Here is a 27,262-nt window from a genome sequence, read left to right on the forward strand (position 1 = left end):
TTGGAGGATTAGGTGGATTTTGTATGGTTAGTTGAGAAGACCAGCTTAGAAGGGCAGTGATGTTACCGCGCATCTGGGAAGAGCTTAGTTGCAGCTCTGTTAGCCATCAGCTGTTGCTACAGAATGGTCCAGAACTCAGAATCTTCATCATGCTGAGGGACTCATGAGCAGAGACTGGAGGAAATACTTGCTGACCTGCATTATGTGTTCTAACAAGATAGTCTTGGTTGACCTTCTGTCAAAATGTGTATGCTATCAGACTGAAAATGGTGTTTATACTAGTAGAATTAGCCTGTGATGCAGAAATTTTTTTAAAAATTGGCTAGAAATGTCCGTTTTTCTTCAATCAAAACATTTTATCAGATAATTTTGGGTTTTGTCAGCTTTTTCTTTCCTTTAACAACCTCCTGTTTATTAGAGAGAACCCTATGAAATTGAGGTTTTGTTGGTCAAAAGTGGTTGACTGTCAGCAATTTCATAGACTTTGGAAATCTAATAATTTTACTGTAAGTTAAATTTTCTTAGTAATAAGCAGCAGCTGTGCAGTAGAACGAAAAGCCAAAAAAACCCCTAAATTGTACTCAGACCCCCTAAGGATCTGCTGAATTACCCACTGTCCAAAAGTACCAGGGCACGTGTTTAGACCACATTTTATCTGCCGACTGTGGCTGTCCAAATTTAATAAGCTTTGTAGGACACAGTGATCATCCAGCAGCCTTATTTTACAGAGAAAATGCAGCCTCCCAGAGGCCAGCCTCCTGTCACAGAGCAGTCCTCGACAAGGTCGAGGGGATGAGGTTTCATTCTCCTCTGTATCCAGGAATAACTAACACTGGGTGCTGTGCAGCCACAGATATATTGCTTACATTTGTCAGTGTTCAATGATGACATTTAATTGATAACGTTAATTGAGCAAGTATCATTTCTGGTCAAACAGCTCTCAGAAGCTGGTGGGCAGAGAATGTATGTTCTGTCCCAAAGAAGGACATTGGCAGTAGATCTACATGCAAAGGGACGTGTAAAATACAGCTGGGAAGGAGGTTCAGGCTAAAGTGGGGTCGGCTTCTTTAGCATCCCAGATGTAGTTTAGTTCACAATCAATAAATTACATTTTCTCATGTGGCCTTCCAGACAGAAACACTGACTCACAGTGGGAAATGGAAGCATGGCTTTGTTTGGACTTCTGGCTGTGAATTGCAAGAGGTGCTGTTATGAGAACAAGAATGCAAGGGTGGTCTCCCTTCCATTAGTGGCAGGGGGGAAGCATAGGACGGGTGCGAGAATTCCCCCAAGTGGCCTCCATGGCGTTGGCTGAGGTCTTCAGGAACAAGCAGCGGCCCAGATTCTCGGTCCTCATGGTCTTGTCTCTCTCTTGGTCCTTTTCAGGTTCTACCCTGCAGTCCATCATCTGCTCCAATGATGCACTCTTCTACTTCGTCTTCTTCTACCCTTTCCCCATCTTTGGCATCCTTATCATCACCATCCTGCTGGTGCGCTTCAAGAGCCGGAACTCCAGCAAGAACTCTGATGGGAAGAATGGGGTGCCTCTGTTGTGGATCAAGGAACCACACCTCAACTACTCCCCTACTTGCCTGGAGCCCCCTGTGCTCAGTATCCACCCAGGAGCCATAGACTAAGGGCGTCCCCAGTGGTCATCAGCCACGGAGGAGCTGAGGCTCTCCCTGCTGCCTCTTGCTCTGCGATCGGACAGCATCTGACCTCTGGGACACTCTGGCAGAACATGGTCAGACTTAAGTGTTCCAAGTCTCCGATCGGTCAGAGACAGACTGCCTCTAGGTGGCAGTCTTGGTTGGTTAGCTATTTTTGAGCAGATGCCACCATCCTGCAGAATTAGGTTTCTTGTTTTTGTTTTTGGTAATGTGGTGAGTAGCTGCCAGTGCCACATCTACTCGCTGATTTATATAGTATTCTCAGATAGATGTTACAGGGGTTCTGATTCTTTGTAAGTCTTTGGGACTCTTTTTTCAATCCCTTTGGTTTACCCTTTTGGATTCCATTATGTTGTGGACAAGTTTCTCTTAAATATAACTGATAGCAGATGGAAGGACGAACTTTATAGCGCAAAGGAATCTCTTCCAAGACTTTTGTTTTTGCACACTTGAAAATGCCACCCATGGGTCAAAATATACCCAAACGTTTTTTACTTTCTTAACGAGACTTGAAAATTATGTGTAGCGTGGGTCCAATTTGTATCTTATCTTTTCCCTCAGCTGGAGTTGTTGGAACCACTTTGTAGTCAAGATGAAAGCGTTGAATTTTGCTTCAAAGAACTGTGTATGTACAAGATAAATCCTACATAACCCCATTAGGAGTAGAGAGTTCTCAGTCTAGCCTGTTGGGGAGGCAATAGGCTTCATCCCAACCTTGCCAAAAAATAAGCAGACTTTGTTGGAGAACAGATCAGAAGCTCCAAACAGCACACACTTTGCAAGCTGAAGTGGGCAGAGGGCTGCCTTTAGCAGCTATTGACTTTCAGATTGATCAAAGCCAATGGTTAGTGAAGGAAGGAAAAAGGCTGGTCATTGGCTTGGTCCGTTCTGCAAGGGCAGTCTCTAACTGGTAACTGAGAGCAGGTGGGCTTCTATTTTAAGGTGCTTTGCCAAATTCTTAAGGGAAAGTGGCCAGTGAGCCTGGAAAGGGGACAGCACTGAACCGAACACACAGGGCCCAGGCAGCCACCGCATACACTGTCAGGGGGCACTGGGGCTGGCTGACAACTAAGGTCCTTGAAGATGGGGACAGTCGGCAGTGAAAGGGGGGCTTCCAGAGCTTGGAGTTGGAGAGCAGGGAGGAATGACTGCCTTCCTGGAACTATGAAGACTAGATTTTTCTGCTTCTTTACAATTTGATTTTTCCCAAAGGTATTGATGTCTTTCTTCTTCACCGTTTGACCTGCGTCTCACTGCCATAAGGATGCCTGCCCAGGAGAGGCCCAGAAGCAACCCTTTGTAATCCTTTCGGATTACCTTGTCTCAGCAGAAAGTGATCACATGTCTCTGTCTATGGATTTTTTGCCCTTCCCTTTCTTAGATCTTGTTTGTGGTTTCAGGTGATTTGGTTGTTCGTTGTCATGGCGGCTTTTTATTTGAAAGCCTCTTAGGGCCCAGCAAGGGCTAATGTCGCCTGTTATTTTACACTCATGGGCAAGATGCTTGGCTCCCCCGGAGCATCACCAGTTGCAAGTGTTTCCTTTTGCTCACCCCATGAAGATGTTTTTATGCCCTCGCTTTGCCGTAGTTTGCTGGCTAAGAGTGCCATCTCCCTTCCTTGTGAACGTGCATCTTGAATCCCAAGGGAGTTCCCACTTACGAAAAAAGCCACCAGGGACTCTAGAATGAAGTCGAACCAGAGAGATTGTGGTGAAACCCTGTTCTGAGACTGAACAGACTCCAGGAGAGGCTGTGGGATTCCAGGCCACATGGGTGCTGAGCCCTGCTGGGATCTGCGGGCGTGCAGGTGCTTTGCTGTGTCACAGCCGAGGGGCAGCAAGGCGATCCTGGCCGTTTTCGGAAGGCCTTCCGTAGCCTGCCTTCCCTCCCTCCCAGATGAGATGTGTAGACACAGCCACCTTAACCCCACTGATGCCTCACATGCTCATGCCCATTTCTTATGCTGCATCAGTGCTTTAGAGGTACGGAACAGAAGCGGTGGTGAGGGAAGAAGGCCGCCATGAGCCCCATTTCTTCATTTCAGGGCTGTGGGCTTCAGTGAGAAGTTGCTGGCCCCTAATGTATAGACTGAGTCAAGGCAGGAAGAGGACGTACTTTCCTTCCATCTGAATGGAAAGATGCCGGAGGGCTGGCTGGAACTGGGATGTGTAACGAAGATTTGAGTTTGAATTGGTTCACACGTGTAGAAAAGCTGGTGCTGCGCATAAGTGAGCGAAGAGGTCGCAGAGGATTCGAAAGGGAAAAAAAAAAAAAAGAAACCGAAAACAGTATTTTAATAATTGCTTTTTTTTTGCTGTGCATTTTCTATTAGGCCAGGGGATACCGTCAAAGGGTAAGCTTTTCAGCTTTCTGTGAAAATCCCCGGGACCTTCTTTCTTTGGCCATTCCTATGGAAATGTGGCGTCCGATGAGTGGTAATGGTGTCCTCCAGTGGCTGGGAGACCTCATTGCACGCTGCCTGCTGGCGCTTTCATCCTCTGAGACCCGGAGAGGAAAGCTGCTGACTGCTCTCTTGACTTACCTACATCTCCGTCATTGCATTAATGGAAAACTACACTGTGCTAGGCCCATTCCAAGACATGGATACGACCACACCCTCTTTCCCCAGGGTGTTTCTGTAGCAAGTTTTCATATTCTTTTCCAAACAACGGTTTCTCTGCTTTAACTGTTGAAGAAACAAAACAAAACAAAACAGAGGTGGGGTAAGCAGACTTCCCGTGCATGATGTAGAGAGCTGTTGATTTGTTTTTGTTTGTTTGTTTTTTTAAAACGAAAACTATTTGTAAGATGTTGCACTAAAATGTTTTATATACACTTCAGAGACCTGTAGTAAATTATGTTGAAAATATGGCTGTTTACATCGACTGGAGTCCACTGTCCTTCTTTCTCCTCACTTAATCAGCCACTCTCTTGGTCTGTGAAACTGTGCCCTGGGGGCCTGGAATTCAGTCCCTGATTTAGGCCTGCTAAACTCAGGGTTGGTGAATTGCAGCCTTTATCATCACGCCCCGCCCCCAGCCCAAATGGTGCCTTTGTACCAGTGATAAAAACACCCCTTTCTCAAGACCCTTTACTGTCATCTGCTGAAAAGATAGAATAAATATACATCTACCCTGACTGTCAGGGCTGTGATGCCCCCAGAATCAGCACACAGACCTGGAGGCCTGAGAGGCACGTTCAGAATCTAGCTTTCTTTTCAGTGGGGGGTGGGGTTGGGTGTGGGGAGACAGGATGTGGTGAGAGGAAACAGATGGAGAAGGAGAGACAACCTTCTCCTTGGTCTTGGCAGCAAGACTGCGCCGTCTTCCTTAAACTACGTCATATTGTCTTGGCCGTGAAATAGTCAGCAAGCATTTTCCAGGATGGAGGAATGCGGTCCTGTTCAGTGAGACCAGACAGCACACTCTTCTCTGTTCCCTGCACAACTCAAATGCCGGGAGGTTTTGGAGGAGTTCACCACATCTGCAAATGGAGAAGAATGATCGAATGATTAAAGTCATAGTAGAGATAGTTCATTAGTTGGAACCTATCTGTAATTCTTTAAAATTCACAGAATATGCAAAAGGAACTAGATGGAAGTAAAAAGCAGAGGGAGTACTTCCTTTTCTTTTTCTTCTATTTAAAACAAGCCTTTCAAAGGCTTTAATGTGTGTTTTCCTCTGCTCCCCGGCCCCATTTACTGCATCCTTATCAACTTCTCTCAGCTGCTGGCTTGGTCAGACATTGAAATGTGACTGTTTAATCTCTCGGGTACCCAGAATGGTTCCATATTAGGTCTTATGTATTATTTTTGCTTATTTTTTTCCCCAAATGCTCTCTTTTCTGCTGGGGAACACTTAAAAAAGGGAAACAGTATTATGGGATAAAGATTACCCCCCTACACCCTTGGTGCAAATCCCCCCGTGTTTATATAAATGAAGTGAATGCCCACTTTTGCATGGGGCAAGGACGATTTTCACATATGCAGGATTAGGAGCAGTGTTTTGCTCTCTTTCGGGATTCTTTAACTTCCTGGGGGTAGTTCCAAGCCTGGCAAGAACCAGAGCCAGAGTATCAGAGGGTGATGTGCTGGCAAGAGCAGCAGCCCATACCACATGGATGAGCCCTCCCTTCCAACCTTCTAGTCTATGATCCTCTGCAGATGAAACCAGACCTCAACACTGGTCACAGGTGGCAAGTCCTCAGTACATGAATATGCCCTTTTTGGCCATCGGCCTAATGTAATGCAGGTCCAGCCTTTCTGAGCTGCTTTTGATTCATGAAGTCTGCTATACCAGGAAAATAGATGCTTCTAAAAGTGCTTGATGGAAGCACAGCATTTCTCTTAATGAAAGAACGGGCAGTTTTTTGGCCAGATGAGCAGCCAACCAAGGAACCATTCCTTCCCTGATGCCTAGTGACTCTGCCCTGGGGGGATATTTCCCAGCCCCAGGTGCCTGGGCAGTCCTTTCCTCTACCCTGCTTCTGAGGGGGTTGACAGTTTCTGCTGGCCAGTCCATCAGCAGCATGGCTTCCCAGCCTGCCTGAAAGAGTAAGAGTGGCATTTTGGACTTAGCCTTGGTTAAACTCCCAGTTCTGCCCCTTACTGTGTGTCCTTGGGAAAGTCATTAATCTTCTCTGAGCCTCAGTTTCCTCATCTGTAAAGATAGGGAGAGCAGCAAGATTCAGTTAAAGCAGGTAACACATTTAACCCAGGGTCTGGCTCATAGTAAATGCTGGAGAAATGTTTGCTGTTATATCACCTCCCAGCTCCAGAACTTTCAGGGACTCCCCAGGGCCTAAAGGTCTGACTCCATCCTATTTTTCCAAGTTGGCCGGAGTTCCTCCCAGCCCAAGGCGGAGGAGAAACTTGATCTTCTCACATTTTGTGCTACACGCTCTACCTGCCTTATTATGTTCCAACATCTACAGATGACAGGGAATGTCTAAGGTAGTAAGCTTAGTGGGCCAGGACATTGGTACCAGAAATTTCACCTGTTACAGGTACCGTTTACAATTTCATGGCTAATTTAAGAATTCATGAATTCTTACAGTGTAGTTCAAGCGCCTTGAGTGGTTTTGGGGTCTCTACCTGAGGATGATGGCAGTGACAGCAACAATAAAACACATTTCCACTGTCTGACAACTGGCAAACATGTTCGTGTTTATTTGGACTGCAGGGACTCCAGTTCATGGGAGGAGTTTCCTACTCACATGGTAACAGAGTTCCCCGAATTCCAGCGGCTAGGCAGCGGTCATTCTGGTGCTGCTCTCTGGAACAAAAGGGCCCACAGGGAGGCCGATGCCAGGAGCAGGTCCTAGGAGTATAGGAATTGGGTCTGGAATCAGATGGATTTTAGGGGAGAAGACTAGCCAATAAGATGGGAAGTTCCAAGCGTCTGTTGCAGCTTGAAGGAGAGAGATTTTGGGAGGCCAAACAGGGAGGGAGTGTACAGCCTCGACTCCCCCGCCTAAGGGCAAGTCCATAGCTGAGATAGAGGAAGAGTGAAACAAGAGGAAACTGGGAAGGGAGAAACCCGAGGCTGGGAATCCCAGCTCTGGATAAGGGAGGGTTGGGGCGGGGGCCAGTGTTAAGGAAAAGGTGGCAGCCCTTGAATGAGGAGAGACAGGCGCTTTAGTGGGGGGGGGGGGGTAGGGACCGCACTAGGTAACCCCAGACTTCCTAGCGTTGTCTAACATGCCCCGTCTCCTTTCGTTTTCACATTTGAAGAAAGGGGTTCACCCTGGCCCAGAGTGGCAATAGCGGATTAACTGGCAGGAAAAGCTGACTCCACGCTGCTGCGGCTGCTGGAAAGCCATGAACGCACAGGGCGCTTCGGAGCCTCCTTGTCCCAGCACAGAGTTCCGCTGTCACCGCAGGGGCCAGCCGAGCGGGGCGCAGCTTTCAGGGAGCGACAGTCTGACACCCCCGGCTCCGGGGGCGCCTCCACTATGTTCCGAATGCCAAGGAAAAGTGCGGGAGGCGTGGGAGGACCGAGGGTAAACCTGGTTGTAAAAACGCAAGCCATTTTTAAGGGAGAGCCCCAGAGAGCGGAACGGGCGGCGCGGCTCTTCGAGGCACTGGGCGGGGCCGCGTTCGCGGGAAGGAGGAAGGACGCGGGCGGAGACGTCGTCGGTGGGCGGGGCGCGCGGCGGGCGGGCCCTCTCCCGTGGGCAGACGCGACTCTGGCCGTGCCCGCGTCTCCGAGGCTGGCCGGACCGCCATGGCCGCAGGAAGCGCCCCGGGGTGGGCCGCGAGGGCCCTTGGCGCGATCTGCCTGTTGCTCAGTCTGGGTGAGTGGAGGCCTCCCCCGGGAGCCCGCGGGGACCGGGCAGAGCGGGGTGTCAGTGGCCCCGGGGCTCCGGGGCTCCGGGGCCCGGTGGACGGGCGGGGCCCGAGGCGGCTGCAAGTCGGGGTGGCGGGGCTGGCGTGGGGCACGCGGCCGCGCGCGGGACCTAGTCGTGTCCCCCACACGTCTCCTTAGAGTGGTCAGTAAGAACGCGGACCGAGGGCTCTGAAGCCTGTTTGGGGAAAACGAGAGACGGGACTCTGCCTCGTTCCCTGTCCCTGCGCTCTCTCCTCCCTCGGGGGATCCTTCCTAACCCCACGACCCCCGCCCATCTCTCGCCCCGTGTTCCTCCGGAACGGGTGCCTTTTCTGTGCGACTGAGTGACCAAGTTACTTCCCGCCGAGGGACTGTCGCCCAGAGCTTGAGCGGACCTCTTCACGCTTCCGCAGCCCGTGGGCGCGCCCGGGGCGGGCCTCTCAGGACGCGGAACGCGCAGCCCGCCGGCCCCGCCGCCTCCGGGAGCGCGTAGCGGCCAAAGCCAAGTCCACCCGCGCCCGCGCCCGCGCGGAGGGCGGCGGGTCAGAATTGCCCCACAGCTGGAGCAGGGCCCTCAATTCGGGATTCCTAATTAGTGCGGTTAGTGCCCCTTTCTTCTCCCTTCTGAACTTAAGAGGGCCAAGTTGTGAGTGCCTAGGACTGCGTTCATCCCTTTAACACGTTTTCAGCTAAGTCGTGAAATAGGTATCTTTGTCTCGATTTTTAACCTTCCCACCTCATCAGCCTCTCCTCACACAGGCCCCTAGTTAAGTCATTGCCAAACCCCTGGAGCATAACAACCCCCTGAACAAGTACTTTTTTTTTCTTGATTGAAGTATAGTTGACTGACAATGTTGTGTTCGCTTCTGGTGTACAGCGTAGTGATTCAGTCATACAAACTAGTGCTTCTTTCCTTGGGATTTCTCACTGGAGGCCCCTTAGCACATTCACCAGATCCACCTCCCTACTCCACTCTGCACTCAGCGTTTATTTTTTTGTTCGCTTGTTTGTGTTGTTTTGGATACGGAGTGGGTTCCGGGGGAGGTAATTAGGTTTATTTAATTCTGATGGAGGTACTGGGGACTGAACCCAGGAAGGACCTCATGCATGCTAGGCATGCACTCTACCACTGAGCTATATCCACTCCTCCATGCAGTCAGCGTTTATTGAAGGTCTTTGGGGTGCAGGCATCTATGGAGTACAACCTAGGAGGGGGATGGGGGTTGAGATGATGCTCAAAAGTACCTACAATGTAAGGCACAGAAGTAAATGTTGTCAGAGAGATAAACATAAAATGCTGTGGGTGTGCAGAGGGAAGAGAGCAACATCTTTTGTGACATCACATATCTTTGGTGAAGTAAAGATTTCATGGAAGGGAGAGTATTTGAATCTGGCCTCCTAGGATAGGTGGTATGTGGACATGCCATGATGTGGGGAAAGTTTCCCAGAGGAGGAAACCAGATAAGAAGGACTGGGGAGCAAAGTGTACAGGGTGAACTTGGCAGTAAAGCCATCAAGGTTACTGGAGAGTTGGTGTGCCCACGAGAGCTTGAGGCCCCATGCAGGAGCCCTGAATGTCCCCTTTGGGAGTGAGGATTCTCTTTTGCAGGCAAAGAAAGACTCTTACTGGGACTGACAGAATCAGAGCCATGCACTGAGGAAGAAGAAAGACCTGGCAGAAGTAAAGAGAAAAGGATTGTAGTTGAGCAGAATTGGAGACAGGGAGGCCAGGGCAGGCACCATCACAGGTCCCAAAGAGATGTGAAGGTTTTATATACTGGTGGCTGTGGGGACAGGGAGAGGCATATACAGAGACTGAATGGATGGGGTTGCCCTCCTCCATGTGCACTGGTCTCTCCCTGGTCCCAGAGTGTACCGGTGCTCTCTCTTCCAGCACAAACTGAGTTTGCCCATCAAGCCTCACCTCATCCAGCAAGTTTCTCTAAACAGTACCCCCATGATGGTGTCTCCCACCTAATTCGTGTATTTATTCAGTGGTCACTTTAATTAGCAAACGTGAGCATCGCTTTCTCTGAATAGGCTAAGGAAAACTCACGTAGCTTGGCGGAAGCTGAACCATTTGAGAACCAAGCCAGCATCACTAGGGAAGCTGCATAAGAGTGGTTAACAGTACCAGCTCTCCAGTGAGAAGTTCCCTAACTTCTGCGTGCCTCCATATCTTTGCCTTTAAAGAGACATCACAGCTCACAGCAGAGAAAGGATAATGCTAGTATTTGCTTCACAGAATGATTGTGAACACCAGTCATTCCACAAGTAATTATTTACTATCAACTGTGTGTCAGGCACTGTAAAGCTTACAGGAAGAAGAGAAAAACAGTAAGGCAATAAACAAGTAAATATCTAGATGCTGGGCAATGGTGAACATTTACTAATACAGACATTAGGAGTTGCAGAGGCAGGGGAAATGGAAGCGGTTAATAGTTCTTTTTAATTTTTTTTTAACTTTGGAATATTTATAATCTTTAGAATAATTGCAAAAATAGTGCAGTGAACACTTGCACACCTTTCTCCTCAAATCACCAGTTGGTAACATTTGGTTTACTTCTGTTTTACACACACACAATTAACTTTTTTTTTTTTTTTGGTTAATCATTTGAGAATCGCAGCTCGTGACATCTCACCCCTAAATATTTCAACATAGGTCTTCTAAGTGCAGCATATCTTCAGTAAGCCCTAGAACTGTTATCACAGTCAGGAAATATCACTGATACAGTATTGTTCTCAGATAGGGTCCAGAAGCCCATCCTGGATCATATACCAAATTTGGTAGTCATGCCTCTCGACTCTCCTTTAATATAAAAATCTAAACTTGCCAACTTTCTTTTTCTTTTTCATGTTTTTTTCTGGTTTTTTTTTTTATTGTTGTTGCTGTTTGTTTTCTTTTGTTTTTTGCTTATGACACTGCCATTTTTGAGGGATCTGGATGAGTTGTTGTATAAAAATGTCCCTTGGTTTGAGTTACATGCTTAGATTCTGCTGTCAACTTCCCTGGACAGAAATTTCTCACAGGCGTGCATCTCATCAGGATGCAGATGCAGTCCATTTGTCTCATTATTGGACACATTAATGCCAGTTGTTAAGGTGAAGTCCACCAGATTTCTCCATTAGAGGAAAAAATACAGGCATGTATACAGGAGATTTTGCGGGCTCAGTTCCAAACCACTGCAATAAAATGAGTATCGCAATGATGCAAGTCACACAATTTTTTTGATTTCCTACTGTCTATAAAATTTATGTTTATACAATACTGTAGTCTTTTAAGTGTGCCATAGCGCTATCTAAAAAAAATGTACTTACCTTAATTAAAAAATACTTTATTGCTAAAAAATGCTAACCATCATCTGACAATGCAGGGTTGTCAGAAACCTTCAATTTGTAAAAAACGCAACATCTGCGAAGCGCAATAAAACAAAGCACAATAAAATGAAGTGTGTCTGTAGTATGTGATTAAGTGGCACTTTGAGATTGTGTGAATATCCTCTTTTTCAACAATCTTTCACCCAATGTTTTAGCACCCAGTGGTGATTCTTCCCCAGGTCCATTATCACTAAAATGTTTGTAGATGGCAGTTTTCTATTTTTCTTCATACTTTATTGACATTCTGCAGTAATGAAGAGCCTTTGCACTTTTGCACCTTTTTAAATTTAATTTTTTTTTTTTAGTATTAGTATGGACTTGTGGGTATATTTTTAAGATGGCATTCCTGCCATTATCCGTTGTGATGCTCAGTGATTCCTAACTTGGCAAGTGGGAACCCCTCCAAGCTTCAGTGTACAGTTGCCATAGTTTCCGTCAGTATTTTGAGCACTTCCTTACTTTCTGACATAGAAGGATGTTCTGGACTAATTTTGTACCTTTCCTGCCTCAGCCTTGAAATCATTAGATTTCCTTTTCCTTGTAGTGGAGGATGGTATTTGGAAATTAAGATCAGGGTGCTAGGTGTGCTTCAGTAGCCTTCTACTGAAGGCTGTTCTAGGCCCTGTCAGTTTTCAGAGTTAGGAAATAATTTTCACAAAGTCATGAGTTTATCCTGTTACCAAAGGCTAATCCACCAGTTCAGTTCTTTTCCTCCATTCCATATTAGTATCTTCCTTCCCTACAGGGAGAATTCTATTCTTAGCATCAGTTCCAAAAATAAATAAAGAAGGAAAGAGAATGAGAAAAGAGAAAGAAAAGAAAACAGGTGAAGGTAAAAGGAAAAAATGGAAAAAGATTTAAAAAAAGAAAAAACCCCACACAAACACAAACTAGTTCCATAATTGCTACGCCAATACTACTACGAAGCACAAACTTTACTAAATACTGTTTAAGATTTCTTAGCAGTTCTTTTTATTCTTCCATCTATCCCGCTAAATATATACAGAACACTGTATTTTAAAGTTACTTGGATAATTTTTTTCTTCTGTGTGATTATGGTACCAAATTGATACATAGTTTCATTAATTTGTCTCTTTCTATTCTATTTTAGAGTCTCCCCCTCTTGATTTAATGTTTAAATATGTAAAAGATTAATGTGGTTCAAATCAAAATCATATACAAGCTGGCCATCCATATTTACAGGTTCTGCATCTGCGGATTCAACCAACCCTGGATTGAAAATATTCAGGAAAAAAATTCCAGAAACTCAGAAACTCCCCCAAAGCAAAACTTGAATTTGTCACATGCTGACAACTATTTATAAAACATTTACATTGTATTTACAACTATTTAAATAGTATTTACATTGTATTAGGTATTTTAAGTAATCTAGAGATGACTTAAAGTATATGGCAGGATGTGAATAGCTTATGTGCAAATACTATGCCATTTAATATAAGGAACTTGAGCATCCTTGGATTTTGGTATCCACTGTGGTCCTGAAACTAATTCCCTGCAGATACTGAGGGAAGATAGGCTCAGAAATTCCATTCCCTTCCTTTCTTTCCTCCCATAACATATTGTTTGTTACTGTTTTATCTTTCTTGTTTCTTTTTGCAAATATAAACAGATACATATGTTTATTTCTAACTCCCTTTCTTAAACAATAGGTAACATACTCTTTTTTTGTACCTTGTTTTTGTCAATTACCATATGGCTGTAAAATAATTTCATATCAGTTTATAGAGATCATCCCATTCTTTTTTTTTTTTTTTTTTATGGCTACATAGTTCTCTGTGGGGGTGGAGGTGAGCTATTTCATTCAGCCACTCTCTGGTAGTTAGTATTTTATAAAGTGTGGTCAGGGGAGGTTCTTTTTAAAACGGTAGCTGCTGAGTGGAGACTTAAAAGGAAGTGATGGAACAGGCCAGGTGACTGTGTCGGGGAGCAGCATTCCACGTAGAGAGGACGAACAGCAGCAAAAACCCTGAGGTAGGCTTCAAGCACTTGAGGAACTTCAGGGGGACCCCTGTGCAGGAGGGTAACAGGAAATGAAGTTGTAAAAGCAGCCAGGGCCAGAGCCTAGCGATAAACTTCTGTGCGCCCTTTCAAAGACTGTGACTTTTTTATTCGCAGTGGAAGAGGAAGTCGTAGAAAGTTTTGAACAGGAGTGAAAAGATGACTGGAGTGTTGAAATGAATTATTCTGGCTGCTGGGTGGAGAAGTCTTTGCTGATGAAGAGGAAGCAGGGAGACCAGTTAGGAGGCTGCGGTGCAGGCACAGTGACTTGGTGGGGGTGGGTAAGAAGAGACGGGGCGGGGGCAGATGAGAAAGGGGAGGTATCAGGGAGTGTTCTGAAGGCAGAGCTGGCAGCATTTGGCACTGGACTGCATAAGTGGGATGACAGGTGCACAGGACTAGGCAGTGCTGGGCACGCAGTGGGCTCAAGCCTAGGGCCTAGTGTATTAGTCAGCTTCTACCAGTGAAGCCTGCCTTACTCTGCTGCTGCTAACCTTCCATGGCCCCTGTATCTTGCCACCTGCCTCTGCGACTGGATTTTAGTTCCTTGTACGCAGGAACCAAGTCATATACTACTTCATAAAAAGTTTCTTTCATTGATTTAATATTTTTAACAGATGGTTACATCTGGATGTTAGCTGGTACATTTTTTGTCAAGCATGTCTCCGTTTTAAGTGATTATGTTACCTCATGTGATTATGTGAGACTTGCTCATACGCTTTGCTTGAGTCAAGATTCCAGAGTCTCTGTGTTTTCCTTCGGGAAAGATAATCCAAGTCAGAATAGTGCTGTGTATTCCTACCAAAAAACTAGATCCAGCTTGATAATGGGGTGTCAATAATAGTTCCTCTAAATTAAGCACATGCTCTGTGCCAAGCACCGTGCTTAGAGTCTTAGGTTTTTGTTTTCCTTTGATTGTCATACTAGTTTTATTCGGTAGGGACTATTAAAGAGGAGAACAAATCTTAGGTCAGGTAAGTGCCTTGTCCAAGGTGACACAGCAGGTAAGTAGCAGAGCACACTAGCAGCCAGGTCCGTCCGACTCAGAGTCCATACATTCCCAACCCGAGACTAGGCAAGCAACTTTTTGAAGAGCTCTTACGTATGAGACAGTTGATCTCTTATATATAACGTGTGTATCGTCCCATGTAATTTTGCTAAAACATCTTATAAGTTATATAAGATAGCACAATTACCAATTACGTAAGATTGCATTCAATATCGTAATACACAATTGAGGGGTGTGGGGACCTTTGGGCCATAGAATTCAGAATGAGGGTTTATTTATATATCCGTTTATTAACATTTTGCTGTAATTATCATCTCTTTATACACCCACACTTCACTCCTAAATACTTTGGCATAATCCCAATAGCATCATATTTGCAAAAGACAACACTAATCTCATAAATATCACCTAACTTCTACCCTTATTCACATCCTCCCAATTGTCACAAGAATGTCTTTTTTAAAATACCAGGATCTAATCAAGTTTCACATTTCTGTATTTGTTGCCATTTTTTGGTTAATTTTGACAGATATCTTTTAGGAATTTTGGAAAAGACAATTACTTTTAAAAAACGAGGTCTAAGAATTTGTTTTATTGCCCTCTTTATCATGCTAATATTTTTAATTGAATTGTATACTTTAGTATTATTATCTGGTTTTTCCCTTTTTAATTGACTTACAATATTATATTAGTTTCAGATGTACAACATAGTAATTCAGTATTTTTATACATTATAAAATGGTCACAGTATGTCTAGTTATCACCTGTCACCGTGGAAAGTTATTACAATATTATTGACTATATTCTTATGCTGCATGTTACATCTCCGTGACTTATTTATTTTATAACTCAAAGTTTGTACCTCTTAATCCCCCTCACCTATTTCACTCACACCCGCTACCCACCTTCCCTCTGGCAACAACCAGGTTATTCGCCATCTATGAGTATTTCTGTTTTGCTGTGTTTGTTTATTTGTTTTTTTTTTTAGATTTTTTATTTGTTGTTTTATTTGTTATTTTATCTAAAAAATCTTTTTTTTAGATTTCTTATTTTTTAGAAATTTTAGGTTCCACATATAAGTGAAATTATATAGTATTTGTCTTTCTCTGTCTCACTAATTTCATCTGCATACCTCTAAATCTATTCATGTTATCATAAAAAGCAATGTTTCGTTTTTTATGGCTGAGTAATATTCCATTGTATGTAAATACCACATCTTCTTTATTCATCCATCTAACGAAGGACACATAGATTGCTTCCATCTCTTGGCTATTGTAAATGATGCTGTAATGAATATTGGTTTGCATATATTTTTTCCAGTGTGTTTTTGTTTTCTTCAAGTTAATACCCAGAAGTGAAATTGATAGACTATGACAAGTTCTATTAGTTTTTTGAGGAGTTTCCATACTGTTTTCCATAGTGGCTGCACCAATTTACAATCTCACCCACAGTGCAGGAGGGTTCCCTTTCCCTCACATCCTTGCCAACACTTATTATTTGTTGTCTTTTTAATGATAGTCATTCTGACCAGTGTGAGGTGGTTTCTCATTGTGGTTTTGATTTGCATTTTCCTGATGATTAGTGATGCTGAGCATCTTTTCATGTGTCTGTTGGCCATCTGTCATCTGTATGACTTCTTTGAAAAAATGTCTATTCAGGTCGCCTGCCTGTTTTCTAACCAGGTTGTTTGTTTGTTTGTTTAGCTATTGAGTTGTATGAGTTCTTTGTATATTTTGGATATTAACTTCTTATCGGATATATCTCAACTATGAACTGAATAACTAGAAAAGAATAGGGATTATAAAAAAATTTAGTGAAATGATCAATAGCCAACTGAAATACCTTTAATCAGACTTTGGAGAGTAGTTTAAAAAAGACTCACAGTCTTAAATAGCTCTAGAAAGAACCTTGTTCCCCAAGGCATGCTGTTGTAGGTCTCAGATATATCCTAAGATGAGAACAGTCAAAGGCAAATGTGGGTGTCTTGAAAGAAAAGGCTAGAATATGCTGTTAAATAGAAATCTGATATGAAACCCCAGGTGAAATTAATTTGAACTATATATTTTATGTAACCTTATATACCTATGATATTTTCATTTCAACGTGTAGTTGATATAAAAAATATTAGTTAAAGATCTTACATTTTCTTTTTCATACTTTAAAGTCTGGTGTGTATCGTATACTCACAATACAACTCAATTTGGACTAACCACATTGCGTGTGCTCACAAGCCACGTGTGGCTAGCGGCTACTGAACTGGACTGCACAGGTTGAGGGGGAGCATCTCAGGAAAGAAGGAGTGCAAGGATAAGGAATAAAAAGGATAGTATTTCAGCATGACAGGAGACAGGAAAGCTCAAAGGAAGCTGATTTAAAGAACTAACATCTTAATCCTGGGTGAGCTCATCCAGGAGACGAGGACTAGCTTGACAATGGAGAGTATATGTGGGGCCGGTTCTGGGGAGTTTCTGGGACTGGGGGACCAGGGGATGTATGGTCTGTTGGGAGTCAGGTGGCTGCAGTTTCAGTCTGAAATAGATGGAGACAGGGAAGCAGTGGTGGTGTAGCTGAGACCAGTAGATTTCTGCTTTTATCAGTCCCGGAAACAGAAATCACTGACTTGGACTGGATAAGGGTGGAATCGGCGAGTAAAGACTAAGGTGTGTCACGCTGTAGCTAACAGTGCAGGCCCTGTGAGCTGGCCACCTGGCTCTGCATGTCAGCTCTGCCCTGGACAGCTGAGTGGCCACGGTCAGCTTCTGAACCTCTGAGGCCCAGTCTCCTCAGCTGTAACCTCATAGTTCTCACTCTTTGGAACGCTCTTCCCACGTGCTCAAGCTCTCTGCCTCACTTTTTCTGGGCCCTGCTCGCATGCCAACTGTGACCACCTCCCATCTGACAGCAACTTCCCTCCTCAGTATTACTCATCCTCCCCCATACTCAGCTTCACTTTTCACAGTAGCACTCAACACCACCTAACATAAAAGATGCTTACTTTTCTATTTCATGTGTTCCTCCCCTGGCCCCCATAACATAAACTCCAAGAGGGCAGGATTTTGTCTGATTTGCTTAGTGCTGTACCCTAACTGCTTAGTATAGTGCCTGGGACATAGGAGGGACTCAATAAATATTCTGTGTGTGAATAAATGAATAATAAGACGCACCTCACAGAGCTGAGTTGAGAATTAAGTGAGCCTACCCATCCATCTTTCTGTCTGCCCATCCATCCGTCTGTCCATCCATCCATCCATCCATCCATCCATCCATATATCCATCTTATCTGTCTATCTATCTATCTGTCCATCAAGCCATCCATCCATCTCTTAGAACAATTGGCACGTAGCGAGCCTTCAGTAAATGTACTGCTGCTGTTATGTGGTTAAATGTTATTGTTGTTAAATACTATTGTTGAGGCTGACTTGGCCTAGGGCTCGTTTGGATTGGATTTATTAAGAGCTAGGTTATAGAAATAAGCTGCACTAAACTTCCTCGAGTAAAAGCACTGTGCTCTTCCTTTGATTGTCTACGTGCCTGATGAGAATATTTCCTACACCAAAATGGGGGCGTGGGGGCTAATGATGAATAGCATGTCTGTGAGCTCAGTAGGACAGATTACCCAACATCAGCACCTGCCTAGGCATTCAAGGAGAGTGGCTGCTCTCTGTACTGTGAGCGTGTGTGCTTGTCTCTGGAGACCGTTTCTCAGGCTGCCGCCACTCCAGTACTCCAAGTGGGTGTCAACTGGAAGTGTTCTGTGATGCTGAATTGAGAGGAGCAAGGTCAAGGTCACAAGCCTCTGTCTGCAGGAGAAACCCATCTGCTCACTTGGGTACAAAAGTACCCAGGGCCATCCTGTCTCCCTTTTGAATGAACCTTTAACTGAATCATCATTATAGTGTCATACATTCAGGGGGAAAAACCAAGACTTATATGTTCAGGTACTGAAACTTTCAGGGGATTTTTTTTTCTTTTCATCAGATGAATTTTTACCTTAACTGCTAAAATCTGCAGCCATGTGGAACCTTAAAGATCTTTTAGAGAGAGAAAGAAGTATTTTAAAACTACATTGTTCATTTCTAAAGAAGAAGGAAAAAAACAAAAAACAAAAAAAAACCTCCCGAAATACCTTTCCTCCAAGTTCCAGAAGAGTGGTTAGCGTATCTCTTAAGACATGGCATCCGTGAAAAAAAAAATCACATTTCCTCAAACCTCAGACAGGCTGTTAATGTTGATTACGGGGGCACATCCTGAGTGGTTACAGGCTTATCTGGCACAGTGCCCTGAAGCCCACATCGCGTAGTAGGTGAAACCTAGTTCAACCTGAAGGGAAAGCAGGAGACAAAGGGGAACATCTCAAAAGGGGCAGCCGTGGGAGTGAGGCGGGGAGCGGGAAGCCAGCAGAGCCTCCAGTCTCGCTCTGGGGCTGGAGGCGGGCAGTGGGGAAGAAAGAGTTCTGTTCTGAGTGCATATGAGGGCTCCCGGGTTATTTCTTCTCAGCTCCATGTACACGTCTCCACCTCTCCTTGCCAACTCATGGTTCCGCAGCCAGGCTCCAGGATCTACTGGAGGTCTCACAAAGCTCAGGCTTTGGGGCGACTCTCAAATTTCGTGATTCAGGAAGCCCTGGCTTTTGGACTACGTTTAAGTTGTGTTTAAATCTGTTTAGTTAAATCACTTGACAAATGTTTACCGCACGTCCTTCATGGGCTGGGTTGCAGGGATACAGCAAAGACCGAGAACTGCCCTGTCTGCCCTCCTGGGGCTGGCCTGGCTGTGGGATGCCCCTCCGCTCAGGTTGGAGCTAGTGAGCTAGTTGCCAACGTTTCAGAATCAGTTTTCACATAAAATTTGAATATCCAGCATTTTGGGGGAAATTAGAAGATCTGGCAATTTCCACCTGTCCACGTGGGTAAGAGCTGAGGGGCCTCTCTCCAGATGAGCCAGGCTCCCTGGCATTCCAGTCCACTGCTCCAGTTGGTGTCACGCCTGGCCCATCTATGGCCCCTCTATTGGCTGAATTGCTGGTTTCTATTTCAGGGCTTAATTTGTCAGTTCTCTCAGGCTTCTCAGCGGCTCCTGTGATTTTGTGTCCTTATGACTTCTTTATTTTCCCCTATGTTCTCCCTGCCCATCCCCACCCTTAGCTTTTCTTCCTCCCTGCACTGGAGTCTCTCTTGTCCCCTTTCCCCCTCTTACTTCCCCACATCTCACAGGTTACTTGCCATCACACATGAGAAGGGCAAACTCTTAGACTTTCCTTTCAACTTAGTTTCTCTTGGTCTTTTGATTATGAAACCCTGTCTCATTTCCCTTTGTAACATCTAAAGTTAAAAATCCCAATCCAGACTGGGATTTCAAAATGTAGAATAGATAATCAAGATTATACTGTATAGTGCAGGGAAATATATATAAGATCTTGTGGTAGCTCACAGCGAAAAAAAATGTGACAATGAATATATGTATGTTCATGTATAACTGAAGAATTGTGCTCTACACTGGAATTTGACACAACATTGTAAAATGACTATTACTCAATAAAAAAAAATGTAAAAAAAAAGTTGTTAAAAAAAAAAAGGCAAATAAACCCCCACCATCACCAAGCTTGGGTTTGAATTTGGGTTCTCATGTAATATTTTGTAGGTTTGGGCTCATCGCTCTCTTGCTCAATCAAGCCTTCTCAATTTTCTCATGTACATGAGGAAGGGTGTGGTGCGGCGTGTGGTTCTCTGAGGACCTGACATTCCGTAATTTGGGGACCACTGAGTTTGATGCCTTCCCTGTAGGTTTCAGACTTTCCAGCTAGAACAGTTTTACTTTCTCATTCCCAACATCTGCTATTCCGATACATTGTAGAAATGGCATCCTGCGATATCCTGTATCGTGTCCCTGTCTTTAACAGCCGTATACCACATAGCAAGCCAAATAAGAAACAGTAGTTAAGAGTCATTCTGTCTGGGTTCAAATCCAATTTCACTACTTAATTAACAAATCACTTAACCTTTGTGTGCCTCAGTTTCCTCATCTGCAAAATAGGGTTAAAATTGACTGTCTAATTGCTTTACTGTACACCTGAAACAACATTGTAAGTCAACTCAATAAAAGATAACAATGGCAATAACAATAATAAAAACCACCTGCCTGGTACAGTTTTTAAGAGGATTCGCTGAATTCATGTTTGTAGAGCTCTTCTAACAGTTGCTAGCAGATAGTAAGTGCTATATAATGTTTGATTAAATAACCTGAAAATAGCAGTCAATCTAAATTCTAGGGCCCAAGTGAAAATGTGCAGAGGAATTTGTGGCTGGGAGCGAGGGGTGGTGGGGGGGCCATTTCATTAACCCAATAGTTACGGTGACCATATTTTCTAAATCAAAAAACAGGTCACTTTGTCTGCAAAATATTTGAGTTCCACTTTAGGCTTCAAGCCATACAGAAAACTATCAAAACTGGGTGTCACGGTGGGGAGGGCAGAGCTCCGTGGTAGAGCGCATGCTTAGCATGCGTGAGGTCCTGGGTTCAATCCCCAGTACTGCTGTTAAATAAACAAATAAATAAATAAACCTAGTTACCTCAAAAAAAAAAAAAAAGCAAAAACAAAACAAAATTTAAAAAACCCTGGGTGTCATGACAGTGTTTTATAAGGACGCTGCAAGAGCATTTGGAACTGGAAATGAGCACTCTACATGTAGGTATCAGCACCCTCATATCTTTAAAAAGATCATTCAGTATCCTTTAAAGCACATAAGCCTCCAGTAGTTAAAAAATTCTGAATAGAATATCTATTTAGGTAATGACTGATACATCCCCACCGCGCCATCTCTCTCTGCTTTTAGACAGCAAACAGTCACTCCTTGGCGAATTCTCACACAACCAGGGTCCCCTAGAGTGAATGCCTTGATGGTGCACTCACTGCATTTGATTTCAGTGCATTGAAAGACAAAGTGGGAAAACTCTGTTGAAAGCCTGCTCCATGTCAGCCATTGTGTAATGATTCTCAGTTTTATTCAAGCCTCGAAACAATCTTTGGGGTAGGCATTACGATTTCCATTTTACAGCTGAGGAAACCGAGTGTGGTGGGCGCTTTTGAGTGTCCCTCTGGGCCTGACTGGCTTGAAAGTCTGGGCCCTCTCCCTTCTGCTCTCTGGCATGGTAAGTGAACGTCCCTGTGGTCCCTTTTCTGACCACTCACCACTATCAGCAAAGCAACGAGCTCACTGCCGACTCATTTCCTTGGCTGCTGTTTGCTCATTCATTCATTCATTCAGGGTGTGTGACCTTGAGGAAAAAACTGTTTCCTTTCTCCAGTTCTTCTTTTTCATTGGAAACTATCATATCAGCAAATTATTTTATAGTCAGTCTTTGAAGTGCAACAGAAAAAACTTTACTAGAGGAAGGAAATGATAAACCTAGCCTCTACCTGTGTGATGATTCCCAGATCTGTATCTTCTGTGAGCCCCAGCCCTGTGTACCCAGTAGACGACTGGACAGCTCCACTTAGATGTCTTAGAGGCTGCTTACCTTTAGCATCCATCAGCCAGCTGACAGCTGGGCAGTAGGGAGAGGAGAGATGACCATGAAGATTGAGGAAGCAGCACCTCCAGGAAGGCAGGCCCTGAATCAAGAAGGCACTTGATGTGTTTGAGGAAATAAAACAGTTCCAAATGGCTAGAATGAAGAGAGCAGTCGGGGAACGGATGGGGAATGAGGCTGGCGAGTCCAGGCAGGGGCCAGATCACAGTGTATGTGAGTGAGGGGCTGGGCAGAGTCAGGTCTGTCCTGGTCCCTCAGCTGCCATAAACTTGCTGAATGACACTGAGCAACCGATAAGTCTCCTGGGTCCTGTTTCCTCATCTGTGAAATGGGGCCAGCAGCACTACTGCACAGGGATGTGGAGAGGAGTAAAAGGGGACCCAAGAGTACGTGAACACATGACTGGCAGGGGGTGAGCATTCAGTAACATTTTCTTTCATTTTTCTTGGTGCCCTGTGACTTCACCTGTGAAATGGGGGTACTTTGACTCATTCTTGGAGTTTCTTCCAGCTCAAAATTACTATGTTTTTTTGTGAACTGGTCTCTCCTTTTTCCACCCATGCTTCTATCCATTGTGAGCGCCATTCCTGATGCTTCTTTCCTGTTCCTAATCCTAGGAAACATCACCTTTCCTGGGAAATATGGGAGACATCTTTCTGCAGCCAGAGTGTGGTGGTTTAGCCCAGACTTCTTCTTTCTCCACCTCTCTCCCAACTCTCATCCGTTCATTCATTTATTCATTTACAAGACATTTCAAGGCTGCACTGTATGTGTGGATAGACTCTCACCCCTCAAGTCCTATCCCTTTTCATCCCTTTCAGGGGCTCTGGTTAAGTGGGAGAAAAAGTACATGATGAGCAAAACGACGGAAAGATGCCCGTGCCTTGAGGGCAGTCTTCCTTAACTGAGGAAGATGGGCTCTAAAAATCCTTGCAAATAGACAAATCGGGTGCACTTGCTTCTTATTTGAAATTACTGGACACAGTTGCCTACAATTGGTCTATTTCATGTTTTTGATTTTTCCTGTGCTCTTTCAATTACCCTGATTGCTACTAGACAAAAACTTCAATCAAGTTTTAATTTGTCTGTAATGTCTTCCTTTTAACAGCTGCTCTTCTGTCTTAACAAGAGAGTCAAGTCTGGAGCGCAATGTATTCAAGCCCATTTTGGGGTATCAAGAATATCCCAATCTAGTAGTGAGAGTAAATGTTTAACAACCGGATTGGTGTGGAGGAGGCGGGAGGCTCTGATTGGAGGCATTCGTCAGTTTCTTTGCTGTAAATACTCCCACTGTGGTAGATGGCAAGCTCTCAACCAGACTTCACTGAATGGAGTCTGGCAGAGATGCTAACAGCTGGTTCCAACACACTACTGCACCCAGTCCTTGAGTCCTGAATCTTCATCACACCCGATTTCCTTCCGAGTCATTCTGATTTCAATTAATGGCACCTCTCAGTCAGCCGAGAAAGAGGCCTGACAGTCACCATTTATGCCTCTCATCCAATCACTAAATCCTGTTGACTTTTTTCTCAGATGTTTCTTATGTCTGTTCACCTGTCTGGCCTCACCGCCAAGGTCTGGTGTCCCAGTCTGCTACTCGTTCATTGCTACTGCACTGACCTCTGTTCTGGTTTCTCTGCCTCCACCCTTGCTCCATCAGCAAGTGTCCACCCTGCAGACAAAGTCAACCTCTTGCAGCTGAAATGATGTCACGCCAGTCTTCTGTTAAGAACTTTCTGTGGCTTTCCCTTGCCTTTTGGATGAATTCCAAACCCTAATCACATCTTACTTGACTCCGTCCAGCCCCTCACTCACATACACTGTGATCGGGCCCCTGTCTGATTCGCCAGCCTCATTCCCCACCCATTCCCACCTTGCTCTCTTCCTTCCAGCCATTTGGAACTAACTGTTTTTATTTCCTCAAACACACCAAGCGCTTTCTTGATTCAGGGCCTGCCTTCTGGAGGTGCTGCTTCTCTATCTGCATGGTCATCTCTCCTCCCCGCCTTACCCAGCCGTCAGCTCGCTGACTCCTCTTATCTCTCAGTGGTTTGTTGTCCTGTGTTGGTTTCAGCATGATTTCCTAGGGAAGGCTGTTGACTGGGGGGCTCTCCTTGCCTGCTCAGTGTCTTCTCCTTGAGTCCTGGAGCAGTTCCTGTCTTGTTTGCTGCCATATTCCCAGTGTTGCCCATAGTACCAAGCACATAGTTGGTGCACTATAAATGTTGAATCTATTTCTTGGATTTTTGTGGGTCCCAATTCCCTATTAAATAGTAAACTCGGGCACAGTGGGTATAGCTGAGTGCTTAGCATACACGAGTTCCAGGGTTCAATCCCCAGTACCTCCATTAAAAAAATAATAATAATGAATATGTAATGAATAAGTAAACCTAATTGCCTCAAAACAAACAAAACAAAACCCTCCCCCCCTAAAAAATATTAAAAAGAATAAACATACAGGGTCAAACATGTTCTACTTCCTGTATTTTTTGTCAGCAGTTTTTGAGCTAGTACAAAAAGTAGCTGGTGAGTAATTTTTACCACTAAATGTAATCTTTTTCCCCCCCAAAGGGGCATCTTGGAAGATAGTTTTCTATTTTCTATAAAGTCATGTTATTCTTCCTAACCAATTTCTTTTTCCCTCCTAGATTTCACCAGCTGTAACTCTCAACCAATATTTGGAGCTCTGAACGGGAACGTAACTTTACGTGCATCACCCTCTAAACCCACTATGGATATCGTATGGAAAAAAGGAAAGGATAAAGTTGTAGAACTGGATGATCAATTTGGTGTCAAAGCCTTCCCACCTTTTGAAGGCAGAGTTCATTTAGACAACGTGTCGGGTAGCCTCAGCATCTTCAACTTAAAAGTATCAGATGAAGATGAGTATGAAATTGAGTCGCCAAGTATTAAAAATAATAGCAAGTACACCCTCAAAGTGATTGGTGAGTATTCCATAAATTGGCTTGTTCAGACGGCAAGTTTCCAACTCTTTTAAAAGACTAGCACAAATCAGTGGTCTATGAGAGTTAAAAGAATGAGTAATCATCTGTTGTTGGGGTTTTCCTCTCTTCCTGGTACCCAGGAGCCACTTTCAATTCCCTTGTTCTCCTCTGGGTGAGGAGAGGATGTGAATGATGTAGGCAGAACAGCATAAGTTGGGCACAGCGGCTGGTAGCAGCACCATTTGTCTTGCTGGGAATATTCTAGAAGGGGATGCAGTGGCAGCCATGAGCTCAGAACTCTTTGAACTCCATTGCTGGTTGGTGCTGTCTCAGTTGGAGTGCCTGCTTGCTCCTGAAACCCACACAAGAAGTGTTTTTTTTTTTTTTCCTCCTCCATCACTTTAAACTGAAACTAGAGAAAGGATACAGGTTCCTCCGTGCTTCTCACTGGTGCGTCCGGCTTAGTCTCCTTCCGTCACCTCCAAACCTCTTTCCTTGTTGCAGTGATCCAGAGGCTGATGGCTACACCCCAGGGTTTCTTTATTTTTATTTTTTCCAGTTTTATTGAAAAACAATTGGCATCCATCACTGTGTAAGTTTAAGGCATACAGCATGGTGGTTTGATTTACATGTATTGTGAAATGATTATCACAATAGGTTCAGCTAACATCCATCTTCTCACAGAGATAACAATAAAAAAAAAGGAGAAAGAAGAAAAGAAAAGAAGGAAAAAGAAGTTTTTCCCTATGACGAGAACTCTTATTAGTGTCTTCACTCTTAACAACTTACCAATATGAGAAACAGCTGTGTTAGCTGCGGTCCTCACACTGTACATGATAACCCTAGTGCTTATCTGTATTGAACTGGAAGTTTATACCTTTTGGACCACTTTCCTCCAAGCTCCCCTTCTCCCACCTTCTGCCTCTGGTAGTCACAAGTCTGATCTCTTTTTTCTGTGAGTTTGGCTTTTTTCTTTTTAGATTCCACCTGTGAGATCATACAGTATTTATCATTCTCAGTCTGACTTTTTTCAATAAGCATAATGTTGTTCACTTAGCCTCTTTCTCGACCACTCAGCAGCTTTTGACACGCTAATTACTCCTTCCCCTTTGAAACACTGCCTTCACCTGGCATTCAGGACACCACCCTATTCTGGTTTCCTTTTAACTCACTAACCGTCTCTTCTCAGTTTCCTTTGCTGTTTCCTGCATCCTCTTAACATTCCCCCAACCTCTTCACACTGGAGACGCTTCCCTTCTCTGTCTGCATTCACACCCAAGTGGGTGGGCTCATCACATGTCAGGGCTTTAAATATCATCTCAGTGCTAATAATGCACAGATCTAGAGCTCTAACCCAGACCTTCACTGAGCTCCTTCTGTGCTTTCCTGTCTACTCTGTCTCCATTCAGATAGCTAACTGGCCTCTCAAATACCACATGTCCCAAAATGAGCTCATGATCTTTCCCTTAAAACCCGTTCCTTCTGAAGTCTTCCCCCTCTTGGTTAATGGCGGCTCCATCCTTGCAGTTGCTCAGGCTAGGACCTTGATTTCGTCCTTGACACCATATTCCCTCCACCAGGAAACTGTGTTAGTTCTCCCTTCAAAATATAACCAGAACGTGACCACCTCTCATCGCTTCGTCTGGTGCTGATCCAGGACTGCTGCATTCCCCTTTGGAGGATCGTGGTAGCTTCCAAGTTGGTCTCCCAGCTCCTACCTTTGTCCCCTACGCTTTAATTTTAAACACAGAAGCCAGAGTGATCTTCTTAAAACAGATATCAGATCATGTCACTCATTTGCTTAGAACTTTCTAGTGGCCCCATCTCACTCTACATTAAAGCTAAAATCTTCACAGTGGCCTACAAGGCTGTATGAGATCTGGTCCCTGCGACGTGGCATCCCCGCCCCCTGCCTCCTTGCTGTTCTCAAATGTCCTGGTAATGCTCTTGCCTCATAGCTGCCTTCTCTGTGCTGCCACCCAGCATTCACAACTCAGCCTGTACCCATCTCTCACCTCTACTGGGTCATAGTTTCACTTATTTTATCCTAGAAGTGGATGTAGTTCTAGGCCGACTTCCTCTACGTGAAAGGGTGCTTTAGGAAGATTCAACTGGCGGCAAAGTGCGTAAGATGGTTTCAGGAGGTGGAGCAGGACAGAGTCCAATATGGCAGTTCAAATCTGAGCTTTCCATGTCCTGTTTGAGCCACTGTATTTGATACTGGAGCAGACTAGTGCCTTGGAAGGTTAATCAAGTAGTAGGTATTTACAGTGGATTCGAGAGAGGAGGTGCTAGATTAGAAGCTACTGTAATCATCCAGGTAGACAGGGGTGTTGGTAGCAAATGTTTGGAAAGGAAAGAATCAGAAGATAACTTCCAAGAAAG

General features: G+C 44.5%; 2 protein-coding genes across 6 annotated transcripts in view; both read left to right on the plus strand.

Moving 5' to 3' along the window:
• Positions 1–4,555, plus strand: part of IGSF3 (immunoglobulin superfamily member 3) — a 96,790-nt gene extending 92,235 nt beyond the window's left edge. For all 3 annotated transcript variants that reach the window (XM_031680541.2, XM_031680539.2, XM_072967932.1), the window contains one exon: positions 1,387–4,555. In XM_031680541.2, coding sequence (XP_031536401.2) covers positions 1,387–1,637 — 251 coding nt within the window. In that variant the 3' untranslated portion in view covers positions 1,638–4,555. The remainder of the gene's footprint in view (positions 1–1,386) is intronic.
• Positions 4,556–7,824: 3,269 nt separating this feature from the next.
• The window catches only part of CD58 (CD58 molecule), a 37,196-nt gene continuing 17,758 nt past the window's right edge, over positions 7,825–27,262 (plus strand). For all 3 annotated transcript variants that reach the window (XM_072967934.1, XM_072967933.1, XM_072967935.1), the window contains exons 1-2: positions 7,825–7,964; positions 24,581–24,877. In XM_072967934.1, the coding sequence (XP_072824035.1) occupies positions 7,895–7,964; positions 24,581–24,877 (367 nt within the window). In that variant the 5' untranslated portion in view covers positions 7,825–7,894. The remainder of the gene's footprint in view (positions 7,965–24,580; positions 24,878–27,262) is intronic.

This window comes from Vicugna pacos, chromosome 9 (assembly GCF_048564905.1).
Source record: "Vicugna pacos chromosome 9, VicPac4, whole genome shotgun sequence".
Lineage (NCBI taxonomy): Eukaryota > Metazoa > Chordata > Mammalia > Artiodactyla > Camelidae > Vicugna > Vicugna pacos.